This window comes from Etheostoma cragini, chromosome 22, assembly GCF_013103735.1.
Source record: "Etheostoma cragini isolate CJK2018 chromosome 22, CSU_Ecrag_1.0, whole genome shotgun sequence".
NCBI classification, from domain to species: Eukaryota; Metazoa; Chordata; class Actinopteri; order Perciformes; family Percidae; genus Etheostoma; species Etheostoma cragini.
This window is the reverse complement of record NC_048428.1, coordinates 1,578,096-1,589,938: the sequence shown is the minus strand read 5'-3', so window position 1 is coordinate 1,589,938 and position 11,843 is coordinate 1,578,096. Positions and strand designations below refer to the sequence as shown.

Below are 11,843 nucleotides of genomic sequence, written 5' to 3'. Positions count from 1 at the left end.
AGACGGGAAAGTGCGTGACGTCGGAAGTGTCCGGATATGGCCAATAGCAGCGAGTGGTGTCCGAACGTGGACACAGTGCTATATGGTATTTAGAAGATGTAGCGGTTAGCTAACGTTAATCATGACGGAGCAATAATGCAAATGTACATCCTAGCTAGCTAGTCCCTAAAGCCAGGTAACAAAAACATAACAACAAGTAACAATATGTGAATATAAGTAAAAAAATTACTTACAATAATATAATAATTAAAAAATATATATTCACTGAACTACACGGCTAACCGCTAACGTTGCTTTTTCCTAGGATTGGCCTCATGTTTCCCTAGCATAGCTAACGTTACACAAATATTTATAATAGTAAGTACTTCCAGTGTTTTACCTAGGTTTGTGGAAGAGCACGTATTTGGCAGGTGAGTTTAGGGGTCCTCCCTCAAGAAATCATTACGAAAAAATGCAATTTCACATAACTTTGCAAAAAACTTACCACTATATATGTGTCTATATTATTGGAAACGTTAGAGAAGTTAATAATTAAATAACACTTAAAGCTTAAACATAAAACTTGCTGAAGAAGTCCAATAGGGAGCGACTACAATAAATAGATCTGAAAAAAGTAATTTAGTTACATTTATTTGGCTAGGTGCGGCCCAAAATGGCTTTGGTGCTGCACCTAAACCTTATAATGGTAGGAAAAACCCTGACATCACTTCTTACAATGCCATTTTTGTAAGTATAACAGTTTTATAATACATGACACCATCATTGTTGGAAGATTTCTAACATACAGTGGCAGTCCTGGTTGATTTACGAATTGTATGTGATTGAAAACTATGGAACTGCGCTGAGAGTTTAGCAGTCTGAAGTCTTGTGGATACTGCTTCAAGTTTTCAGAATTGTGTGCATAGTCCCAATTTGTGTCTGTGTTCAATTGAGAAAGAAACTGTAATACAGTTTTTACTGGGAATATAGACACCCAGTTAATTGTAGTGCAAATATATAAATATTACAGTATTTCAGTCAGGAATAGCTTACAAACAGGTAATAGGGCAGTAAGGATTCATCATGAGCTGCTAGTCGGGTTTATGATAACATCTGCGTTTCTGACTAGCTCTGTGTTTGTATAAACTTTATATTTACTACTTTTATAAAAGATGGAGACCTTACTGGAGTCGGACAGAGAGGAGCAAGTCAGAGATGGAGAGCAGGAGGAGGTGGACGATGACCGAGAGCTGAATGAAACTCTCAGTAATCTCCATGTTTCAGCTCCTCGGGAGCTTTTGTAAGCATCAACAACGTATTAACACACCACACACAGAGAAAGAGGCCAGAAGTTGTCTCCAAATGACTCGTCCATTACTATCATTCTATTCTACTACATCTATCTATTAACACAATTAAGGCTGAAAACAATCAGTCATTTAATCCTTTAAAGTAAAACTACTTTATAATTTTTTTGGACCTTTGGACAGAAAGAGTTTTTATGTCTACTTGGACTCTAAGTGAATGTGATATATCAATACTATAACTGGCAGATTAATTGTTTTAATGAAAATAATCATTCATTGCATCCTCAAAGACATTGCTCCAGAGTAATATTTTGGGACCTCAAAATACAAACCCATGCATTCAACACGTCATTGCTTTTAATTGCATTCCCTCATATTAATATCAGATATAATCTGATAATTGGATCTCTGTGTGATTACGGGTATAACGCCTTGTGACCATGAACAATTTTTCTCCTGCTGTCCTTCACCAGCCTGAAGTTGGACAAGGCAGACAAGCTGTGTCCAGAATCCTACAGGGTTAACTCCCCCGACGAGATCCGACTGTTGGCCATCGCCGACAACTACCAGCGTCAGTATTCACACTTGTTTCCCAGCCGAAAACCACTGCTGCTCTGTCCTGTCAACGAATGTGGTGTTAAGGTAACACTAACAATCCATCTCAACTCAGTAGAAATCACTGTTCCTTTTTTTTTCATTCGGGGAAGACAAATGCCAACTTGTACCTATAGCTTTCACCAGCACTACTATATGTACCTCTGTCTAATACCTGTGCATATTTGTCATTCATAAAATTCAGAAGTTTGTTTCCATGACTCTTCGGCATACAACAACAGTCCACCCTGAACTTTATACCTGGGAGGGCTGCGGCTCCTTTGTGGCTGATTTCTTGTCCCTGGACCCTTTGGACCCGCCTGTTGACGTGGTGAGAAAGGCAACACTGGTGCAGAATCATACATTTGATCCACTTATTTCAGTAGCTGATGGAATGGCAAAAACGTGTTTCTTTTTTTTAGTAGAACAAGAAATGGGCTCTTTGGTAGATGCAGTGATGAATATGTGAGGGTTTATTTCCCCATTCCACATTCAGGTCATGTTACTGTAGTCTATATCCACGACGTACCACTTTTGAGATTATTCCGGTGTTGCAGGAAATTCTGCCGGATGGATGTCTTTTTGCCGATGTCCGTTTCCTTCCTCTTTCTTTGTGTTGTAATTTTAACTTCAGTGGATTTTCTCTGCAGGGTAAATCCAGACAGCTACCTAGATTATTTGTCTAATCAGAGTTTTTCTGTTAGATAGACAAAAACTACTCTTGAACGTACACATCTTCCACCAAAACAAGTTACTTCCCGAGACAATTTTGCAAAAACGGCTCCGTGTGGAGCTTAGCCCCGCCTCTTTTCCGTGGACTAGTCAGACGCTGCAGCACGTGGAGGAAGGTCTGGCAAAGCAAGACTAGAGTTAGTGTTAACTACCGCTTCACAGCAACAGCCAGGTCATAATTATGACTGGGAAACTCAGGTGTTTCTGAAAGCTCCGAAATAGCCAACTTTCCACTAAATAATATGGACGGGCCGGACAAAACCACCAAACATGAGTGCCTCACCTCTGTGTTTAAAGCAAATTGGATAGTGCTATACTGTCCGCCCACTATTTTTTTAATGTTCACGTGACCCACAGCACCATAATACTACTGTCTTGAATTGTCCAATCCAAGTTTTGTGCCATCTCAGATATGACATGATGGAGCAATCAGTTGCTCTGAAAAGCTGAAAATGGCACTGCTCTGCCTGTCCATAACAAATGGATCCCTTTCACTCTAGCGGCTGTATGTGAATGGAAATACCGGTCATTTTAACAAAAAGAATTCAAAGACAATTCAAAGTGCTTTGCATGAAACAAAAATGACCAGCTCTCATAGGTCTTTGTCATTTTGGTTTGGTTTATTTCAACATATCAATGTATTTATGACATATATCTTATCAGAAGTCAGGGTTAGACGAGTCAAGTCCTAGACTTAATTTGATCATTGTACCTCATGGTGTGTAATGAACACCTAATGTGAGATAAAGGTGTTAAATTCTAAAAAGCTATGGAGTGCTAGACTTCACTAAACGGTCAAAATTGTAGCAACGGAGGCGGAATTGTCCTCACTTTTTGTCTCCAGTAGGAGTCATGTTTTAGGAACACTGGCTCCTATACTACCCATGATGCAACTCAATAGCCTCTTTCATTAGACCCCACTTGTTTGAAATTTCTTAAGCCTAAACTAAGATAATCCTGATGACCACTGTCACTATGATATCATCAGGGTAATATTCATAGACTTAACAAAACACCTCCAGAGAGACAGAAGACAATATACTGTATTAATGTTTTCACAGGCTTATTAGATAACTAATGACCTTTATGTGTAGAATAAGTGCAATACCCCTTTTAAATGACACTACTAGATACTCTACTCTATGTGGACAGAACACCTCAGGAACATGTTTCAGGGTTTCAGAAAGGTGGATGAAAAAAACAACCTCCATAGAATTGATTGGGCAGTTGGGATTTAAACATGAGGTAGCCTGGAGAAGCAACTGAATGCATAATTGTTGTTCAATGTTTATGAGCGATACTGAAGGTGTGTGTGTTGTTGTCCCAGCCCAGGTACCTGTTCTCCCCCACCTCGGTGCTGAGGCGTCAGAGAGCCACATGTTTTGAATATGCCACCCTGCTGTGCAGCCTGCTGCTTGGCGCCAACTACGACGCCTACTGCGTCAGCGGCTACGCTGTCAAAGAGATGTGTCTGCTCGACCAGAGCCTGCAGCAGTGCCCCCTGCTGGACACTGAGGTCAAAGTAAGTACCGTGCACATTACTTTGTATCTACAGTACATAGAAAGGGTGGGGAACACCTTGAACACATGGGTTTCCTCCCAGATTGTGGACTCACAGACATGAGCATGTCTGCTTGCTTGTGCTTTGTGTTTGCAGAGTGTGATCTCAGAACAGGGATCACAGGAGAATAAATACTTAGTGAAACCTCTGAGGGAACTGAAGAGTCTCTTTCTGACGCAACAAGAAGAGAAGAAACAGGTTGCAGAAGCTGTGTTGCTTCACAAACAAAAACTACAGCAGGTAATGTGATCATAGTGGAAATCCAACAAGAACAAAACAATAATTTTTATGCTGCTGGTTTTGTTTTTAACTTTCTTTACATTAATTTTATCAACACAACATATCTCTTAAACTAACATTTAGATGTGTACCTAAACATTTGAGACAGGTTTTGGTGCAAAATATCCTCTAGTGTGAACGTAGACCATGAAATTTGGCACATTTGTAAAAAATATGCTTCAACGTCACGGATTGGCACCAAGCAAACTTAAACATGATCTTTTTAAATTTAGCAAACCAGTGATGTTTTAAACATCAAAACAATTAGTAGGTACTCTGTAATCTCAGAAAGATAAAAATATAAGCACACTTGTGCCCAAGTTTGCTGAAATGTCTCAAAATGCTACCCTGTCCCCCTAATTTTGTATGTTGCAAATTGACAACTCTACAAAAAAGGTTCTCTAAACTCTAAAAAGGTCTCTTATCTACAACCGGCGCCGCCAGACACCGCCTACCCAGAGCCTGGATCTGTTAAAGGGAGTTTGTTCTCACCACTGTCCACTAAATGCTTACTCTTGGGGGAAATTACTGAAATTGTTAGGTCTTTGTAAATTATAGAGCGGGCTAGACCTACTCTATCTGTAAAGTCTCTTCAGATAACTCATGTTATGATTTGATACTATAAATAAAGCTGAAAGTTAGATATAAAACAAGTAGTACCTCTACTCTACCTCCTTTCACCTTTGAGCTCTTCTTCATGAACAGGAGAGTGATCAGCAACTTGCTGACCCCCTGCGAGGACTTAGGGTGCACTGTTGGGTGCTAGTGCTGTCAGGGTGTCGGAGCGTCCAGGAGAACTTCTTCATCGACCCTCTGACCGGGAAGAGCTACACCACTGACAACGACAACTTCCTTGGCATCGAGAGCGTGTGGAACAACTTCAACTACTACGTCAACATGCAGGACTGCAGGAACGGCTGCGTTGTGAGTCCATGTCCACTCCAGACACTATATTCAGTTCCAGTTATTAGAGAGCAACACATCACAAACAAAAATCATTAGACTAGAAATATGCCATATGTTTTCTGTGTGTGTGTTTGTAGGATGTGGTGTATGACCTGGAAGATGTAAAGGTGTGGGAGCCAGTCCTCTACGGCGCAATCAGTAAAAAGCAGCTGATGTTAATGGTCTTGAAGAGCAAGGAGAGGAAGATGTTGGGAAAATTCAGCAATGATGAGGAGGTGTGTATGTGTGTTTTCTGTTTGTTTATCTTTACATTTGTGCATATACATATGTTTGTAAGTTGTGGATATTTAGACTTAAAAGCAAGACTCAAAAGCCGAGCAGGTATGACTAAAATGATCTTAACTCAATCCCACATACACCCTCGTGCTGCCCCAAACATTCACTAGAGCACTAAATTTGGACTAATCCGCTGCAGAAAATATACCCCAACAAATGAACTGTTTTCTCCTCTATTAATGATAAAAACTACACTGACCAGCAACTTTAGGAACTTACTGAGACTGTTTTAAACATGAAAGTTTAAAGATTAACTTCTTCAGTAGGAACCAATGTGCTTGAAACGGAGAGCCACAGACAGGAAGTCAGAAAATATTGAGAGACGCACTAACATGTCGTTGTTTTGGATCTGCATATTTGGACTTGTTGATAATAAGACACATATAGAAAAACAAGACCAAAAACGTTGCCCTCTTCCCAGATTTTGTCTTAATGTCTCCAACTGCAGCATTTACTTCCATTTTTCCTCAGTACTTTTACAACAAGTTGATTTACCAGAGTTACAGCTAAAAGAAGCATTGCCACTGACATCAGATTTCCCCCTGAATGAGGTTATTTGTAAACTCAACAATGTGTTGTTCATTATAAAGGAAGATGACCAGCCCCTAGCTTTTGACATGCCACGATCCTGGGTCGATTACATCACAATCCAAGAAGAAGGTACCGTAACTCCACATGAGCCTAACCCGTAATGCAATAGAACATCTGAGTATTATTAATATCAAATGAATGCATATGGCAGAGAAAGAAAACCTCAACCAGACACACGCAAGCCGGTGCTTTGAACCCTCCACAAACTGCAGCCTCTCCTTTATTGTTCAGACCTGGAGACCCACTGGCCAGGAGGACAGAAGGTGACCCACTACAGAAAAGCAAAGCTGGAGAAGTTTGCACTTTACCTTCGGCCAGACGGCCTGAACACAAGACTGACTACTTACAAAGACCTGGACTGTGAGTGTTTCAGAGAAACATTTGACTTTTTAGAAATAATTCAGCATATTATTATTTTCACCATCAGAAAAATTTGACTTAATTTAAGTTTATGACATTGGAATTTGTTTGTGCATAACGTGTGTGTGTGTGTGTGTATGCATGCTTGCGTGTGTGTGTGTGTGTGTTTGCCTGTGCATGTTGAAGGCACAGAGGTCGTCATGGTGAAGGAGTGGTATCAACATAGAAACGACTACCTGGAGGAGAGGGAGGTCAACAAGGCCAACAACTTTACCGCAGAACGCTTCAAACGTGGAAGACGTTTCCACCTTTTATGTAAATCTGCTTTGTGCAGCTGCCCAGTTAGAACCTCACATCTCATCAAGACACGTTTAAACCTCACCTTTATCATAAAAAAAACAAATAGAATCACCCAGACTAGGTGCGGGGGACAGAGGTGAATTAAAACGATGAGCGTCTTTTTTTTAAGGATGAGATTTCTTTTTGTTATCCTCCATACTTGTGAGCACACATTGTGAAATGCAGTTGCTGTGTCCCAGTCCCACATTACATACTAATAATTCTAAGCAGGTTTTGTAGTTGCTAAAAACTTTTTTTTTTAATCGCAGATGTGGGTAAAATAGCTCCAGGAACAACAAATATAAAACCTTTTAAAAAACATTTAACTTTCTCTTGATGTTAAATTAGCTGTGGCATTTCAAGCATGGAGTTGTATTGGATATTTACCATGTATTAAATATTTTACTGTGATAACAAAAAAGTAAAGTACAATTTTAACTATTAACCTTCACAAAACTGCTCCATGAGTAAAGTTTGAGAGGGGAAATGTGCAGGATCATAATTAACCACAATCAGGGCTTTAATCTTTAATATTGTTTCCTCAGGGTAAAGTCAGTCTCAGGCACCAGAGTGATGGTATGTTTGATTTCTCAGTTCACAGGTACGACTCCCTGAGCACAGACACAAAGCATGAGATGGAGTTCACCAGTGCTCGTGTTGACGATCTGGTGCTGAGGGAGGAGTCACCATGTGAAATGACGGAGTTCTTTACGCGCCGGAGGGACTTTCTCTACAGCCGGAGCGTTCAGTTTTCAGAACCACATTTGGGCAGTGATCCGGATGACCAACCGCTGGAGGTAAAAATATGTTACAGGAAAGAAATGAATTCACACTCGTTTTATCATCATTATCATCATTTTATAAATTGTATCAGTAGTTGAGAGTTATTTTAGGTTATTCGCCGTACATCTTTAACAGGGTTTGGGTCATGTCTCCACTACATGTTGGGCACATAATACGATATCTGTGTTTGGTCTGTGCCCTTTAAAACAATGTTTACTTTTCTTATCTACTTAAATTTAATGAAAAGACAAAAAAAACATGTTATGAGACAAGTCTGTCTATTGACTTTCTGTCTGTGACAATCAGCGCCATTGATTCTTACTGAAGACGTAAATCTTTAAAACTATGAAACTTCATGTTTAAATTAAGTTCTCAGCCATTTCCTAAAACAGCTGGTCCTTCTAGTTTTTAATCAATCAATTAGGAGGGAATAGTGCATTTGTCATTTTATGTCACCCAGTGCAACAGTGTTGCTCATTGATGTGTTTTTCTTAGATTAGATTACAACAATGAACATCCCCAGACTTGTACTTTAAGAGGTACATAAATAACAACTAGTTTTGGAGAAGAGACAGACATTGAGAACTGCCAGGTCACGCACACCTTCAGTTCTGATCCATATTTAAGATACTGCCTGTAGACCCAAAGATTCCAGACATCACTTTGGCTCATATTGAGCTAACACATTTGTAATATAACCAAGAGCATTGTAGTTTAAGGCTTCAGAAACAAGCAGTAAGATGATAAAGTCTGCTGTAGACCTCAGCAGTAGCCAGTGGACTTGTAGGTCTAGGATGAGTGGGAGGAGGTGTTGTTGCTTTAGGTGAGCCCCACTAACAAGTGGGGTGAGATCTGATGTGCACTACCAGGGACAGGAAGGTGATATTGTAGGCTATGTCCAGTTTGGGAGTCTTTCTTCATGTTGTATTCCAGTGTGGGTTAAATAGTCTCATCTCGACTCCGGTTATAGCTGTTGTTAGGGGTTAGTGAGACCCAGAACACAGAGATACAAAAAGTACTCGGAAAACAGGATTACGTAAAGGTGGTTTAATGAGTGCAGCGGTAATTCCAAAAGAACCGGTGACAGGTCAGCGGGATGGTGGAAGGCAGCTCTGATGGATCTGTACGGAGAGGCAGAAAGTAGAAATGGTGAACACGAGAAAACAAGAAAACAAACACGGGAGTAAACACTAGAGCAAACATGAGAGCTAATACTGAGAGCCAAGTCACCACGTGAAAGTATGTAACAATCTGGCGCCAAAGAGGTGGTCAGCCCGGGTTTATGTATGGCAAGAGTTGATGAGTTGATGACATACAGCTGAGTGGATGACGGAACAGGTGATTGGTAGCCACACCTCTAGGTAGGAACAGACAACAGACAAAACAAACAGAGGAAAAGCATGCCAAAGGTTGGGGGAGGACAGCAGACCATAACAGCTGTTGCTGGCACGAAGGCATTATGTTTTGTTTTGTCCATCCATCCGTCCGTCCAGCTGGCACAGACGTCCACTTGGACTCAAGGATGAACTGATTAGATTTTGGAGGTCAAAGGTCAAGCCCACAGTGACCTCACAAAACAGATTTTTGGCCATAACTCAAGAATTCCTACGATCATTTTGACAACATATCACACAAATAGGATAAAGTGATAAAATGTCATTATATTGGGACATTATTAGGTTCTGCAAATACGCTTTTCTGGCTTTTAGTCAACACCATAAGTCAGGAATAAAAGGGGCGATTATGACCATATTTTACATTATTTGGATACTAATCTTAGGTGCTCCTTGTGGGATATGAGTCCTTACTCCAAGTAACGGAGTACCTAGGGGTTTTGTTCGCGAGTGAGGGCACACTGGAGCGGGGGATTGGCTGGAGAATCAGAGCAGTGGGAGCAGTATCGCATTAGCTTTACCGTAGCGTTGAGATGAAAAGAGAGCTGAGCTGGAAGGCAAAGCTTTCGATCTAACGGTCAATATTCGCTCATACCCTCACCTATGGTCATGAAGTTTGGGTCATGACGAACTCGATCTAGGGTACATGATGGCCAAATGGGTTGGCGTCTCTCTAAGGGTGAAAAGCTCAGTCATCCATAAGGAATTTGGATCAGAACTGCAGTTGAGGTGGTCCTGGGTGCCTCTCTAGGGAGGTGGTCCAGGCACATCCAACTGGAAGGAGGTCTCGGGGAAGACCTAGGACTAGGTGGAGAGATTATATCTCCACCCTGGCCAGGTAACGTCTCCGGATCCCCAGTCGGATAAGCGGTGGAAGATGGATGGATGGATGGATAGATGGATTAAATTGCCTCAAAGTCTTCACTACATATACCATATTAGACTGGACAGTAAACTGCAACTTGACAGGAAATCATACAACTGCAAAATTCTAGGTTAAACTAGACAGCATTGTGATGTGCATCTATAAGAGGGTTTATGTGGTTTTTTTTGTGTGTAAACAGAAGGTGGTGGAGTTTTTCCACAGGAACAGATCCAAACCGGCCAACGAAGACGTGGCCAAGCGAGTGTTCCTATTGGCTAAAAGACGGATTGAACTGACCTATCACTTAGGGGATCACCGATTTATCCCTTCAAAGAGGAGCTTCATCAAACCGCAAGAGTCAACAGGAAATAAGAAGGCAGAGTACTTCACATCTGACATGGTATCCAGCTTTCAGGTACAGACAACAAACCCCCAATAAGATAAACAGTAGAGTTCACAGTCTTTTTAACTAAAATTCTATGAGCTCATACATTTTTGTGTCTGTGTACATCTGTTTAATGTGTGGAAGTTCAGGTGGATCCATCTGAGAAGCCTCTTAAGACCCTGGCTCTCTTTAATATGCTGGTGGCTCTGATGAAGGATGAAGAGAAGGTGGTTCGCCAAATCAAAGAGTCTAAGCAAGAGGTAACTGTGTCACTTGGAGTTAAAGTATCGCTAGAGTCCCAAGTTAAGGCCCAAGGAGTTTAGGACCTTAATGTGTGAGCAGGTGCGAGACATTGTGGCCTGCAGAGAGCAGGAAGAGAGAGATGTTCAGCTTGAGTTCTCCACAGAGACAACAACTGGAGCTGCCATGGCCCGCCGACAGAGACGGGAAATGGTGGGACCCACACACACGCACACACACACACACACACACACACACACACATAAACTAAACTAAACTACACACATTATGCTTGTGTCAGAGTCCCAATTTGATCGCTATTATGTGGATGACTGTTTCCCTATACCTACCACTTTACCATACCCTACTAAACTATGCACCTACCAGTGGTGGAATGTAACTAAGTACATTTACTCAGGCACCTTTGAGGTACTTGTAAATATCGTACTTTTTTTACTCCACTCCACAGTACGTCTTCCACCTTTGCTGCCTACCTACCTCATCCTATTTACCATATATATTGTCCTACCCACTAAACATTTCCATTCATAAATTACATTTAAAATTGCCACAAACGTCACATTTTACGATGCAGTTCAGTTTGCTCTTTCTTTGCTTGTTGCAGGAGCAACTGGCCGCCGAGGAGCAGAGGTGGTTGCAGGAGAAGGAGAAGGATATCCTGGCTCCCATCCTGATCCGGCTGGACAAAGCAAAGACTGTGAGAGCCAAAGACGCCAAGCGTATCCACCAGGACTGTTTGGCCGAGTTTAAACAGAGACTGGCAGAGTACGCCAACCTCATTCAGGAACGCTGTGAAAAGGTACGGCACAAATTTACTCCTGATGTATATTGTATCGCTTTTCCACTGTAGAAACTTAAAGTTACAATCTCTAAGATCTTCGTTTCGCTGCATTTGGCAGAATCTAAGATAAGCTGTAATTGCAGGTGTGTTTTGGGATCTCAAAAGAGAGATCCAAACCATGTAGCAGAACTTGTATGTCACAGGTTTTGCTTTGTTTCCACTCTTCTCTGGCCGCTTTGTAGACCAGTTCCTGGAACTAAATATAGACACTGCTCAGACACCAATGTGAGCGCACTATGTACTCAAATAGTATACAGTGGGTAAGGAAAGTATTCAGACCCCTTTAAATTTTTCACTCTTTGTTTCATTGCAGCCTTTTTCCAAAAATCA

General features: G+C 41.2%; 2 protein-coding genes and 1 long non-coding RNA gene across 6 annotated transcripts in view; 2 read left to right on the top strand and 1 right to left on the bottom strand.

Annotated features, from left to right (window-relative positions):
- The window catches only part of LOC117937538, a 47,077-nt gene that overhangs the window by 1,708 nt on the left and 33,526 nt on the right, over window positions 1–11,843 (bottom strand). The window lies entirely within an intron of this gene.
- Window positions 1–11,843, top strand: part of LOC117937533 (leukocyte elastase inhibitor-like) — a 56,471-nt gene that overhangs the window by 12,248 nt on the left and 32,380 nt on the right. For 2 of the 4 annotated variants that reach the window (XM_034861571.1, XM_034861567.1), the window contains one exon: window positions 2,811–2,823. The exons of the other annotated variants lie outside the window; for them this stretch is intronic. The gene's annotated coding sequence lies outside the window, so the exon portion shown is untranslated. Of the gene's footprint in view, window positions 1–2,810; window positions 2,824–11,843 lie in introns of those variants that run through there. 4 annotated transcript variants of the gene reach the window in all.
- LOC117937537 (dynein regulatory complex subunit 7-like) lies at window positions 1,110–5,328 on the top strand. The gene is made up of 7 exons (XM_034861578.1): window positions 1,110–1,279; window positions 1,760–1,928; window positions 2,086–2,211; window positions 3,940–4,134; window positions 4,270–4,291; window positions 4,352–4,413; window positions 5,158–5,328. Coding segments are annotated over exons 1-6 (642 nt in total). The 5' UTR covers window positions 1,110–1,151; the 3' UTR covers window positions 4,354–4,413; window positions 5,158–5,328.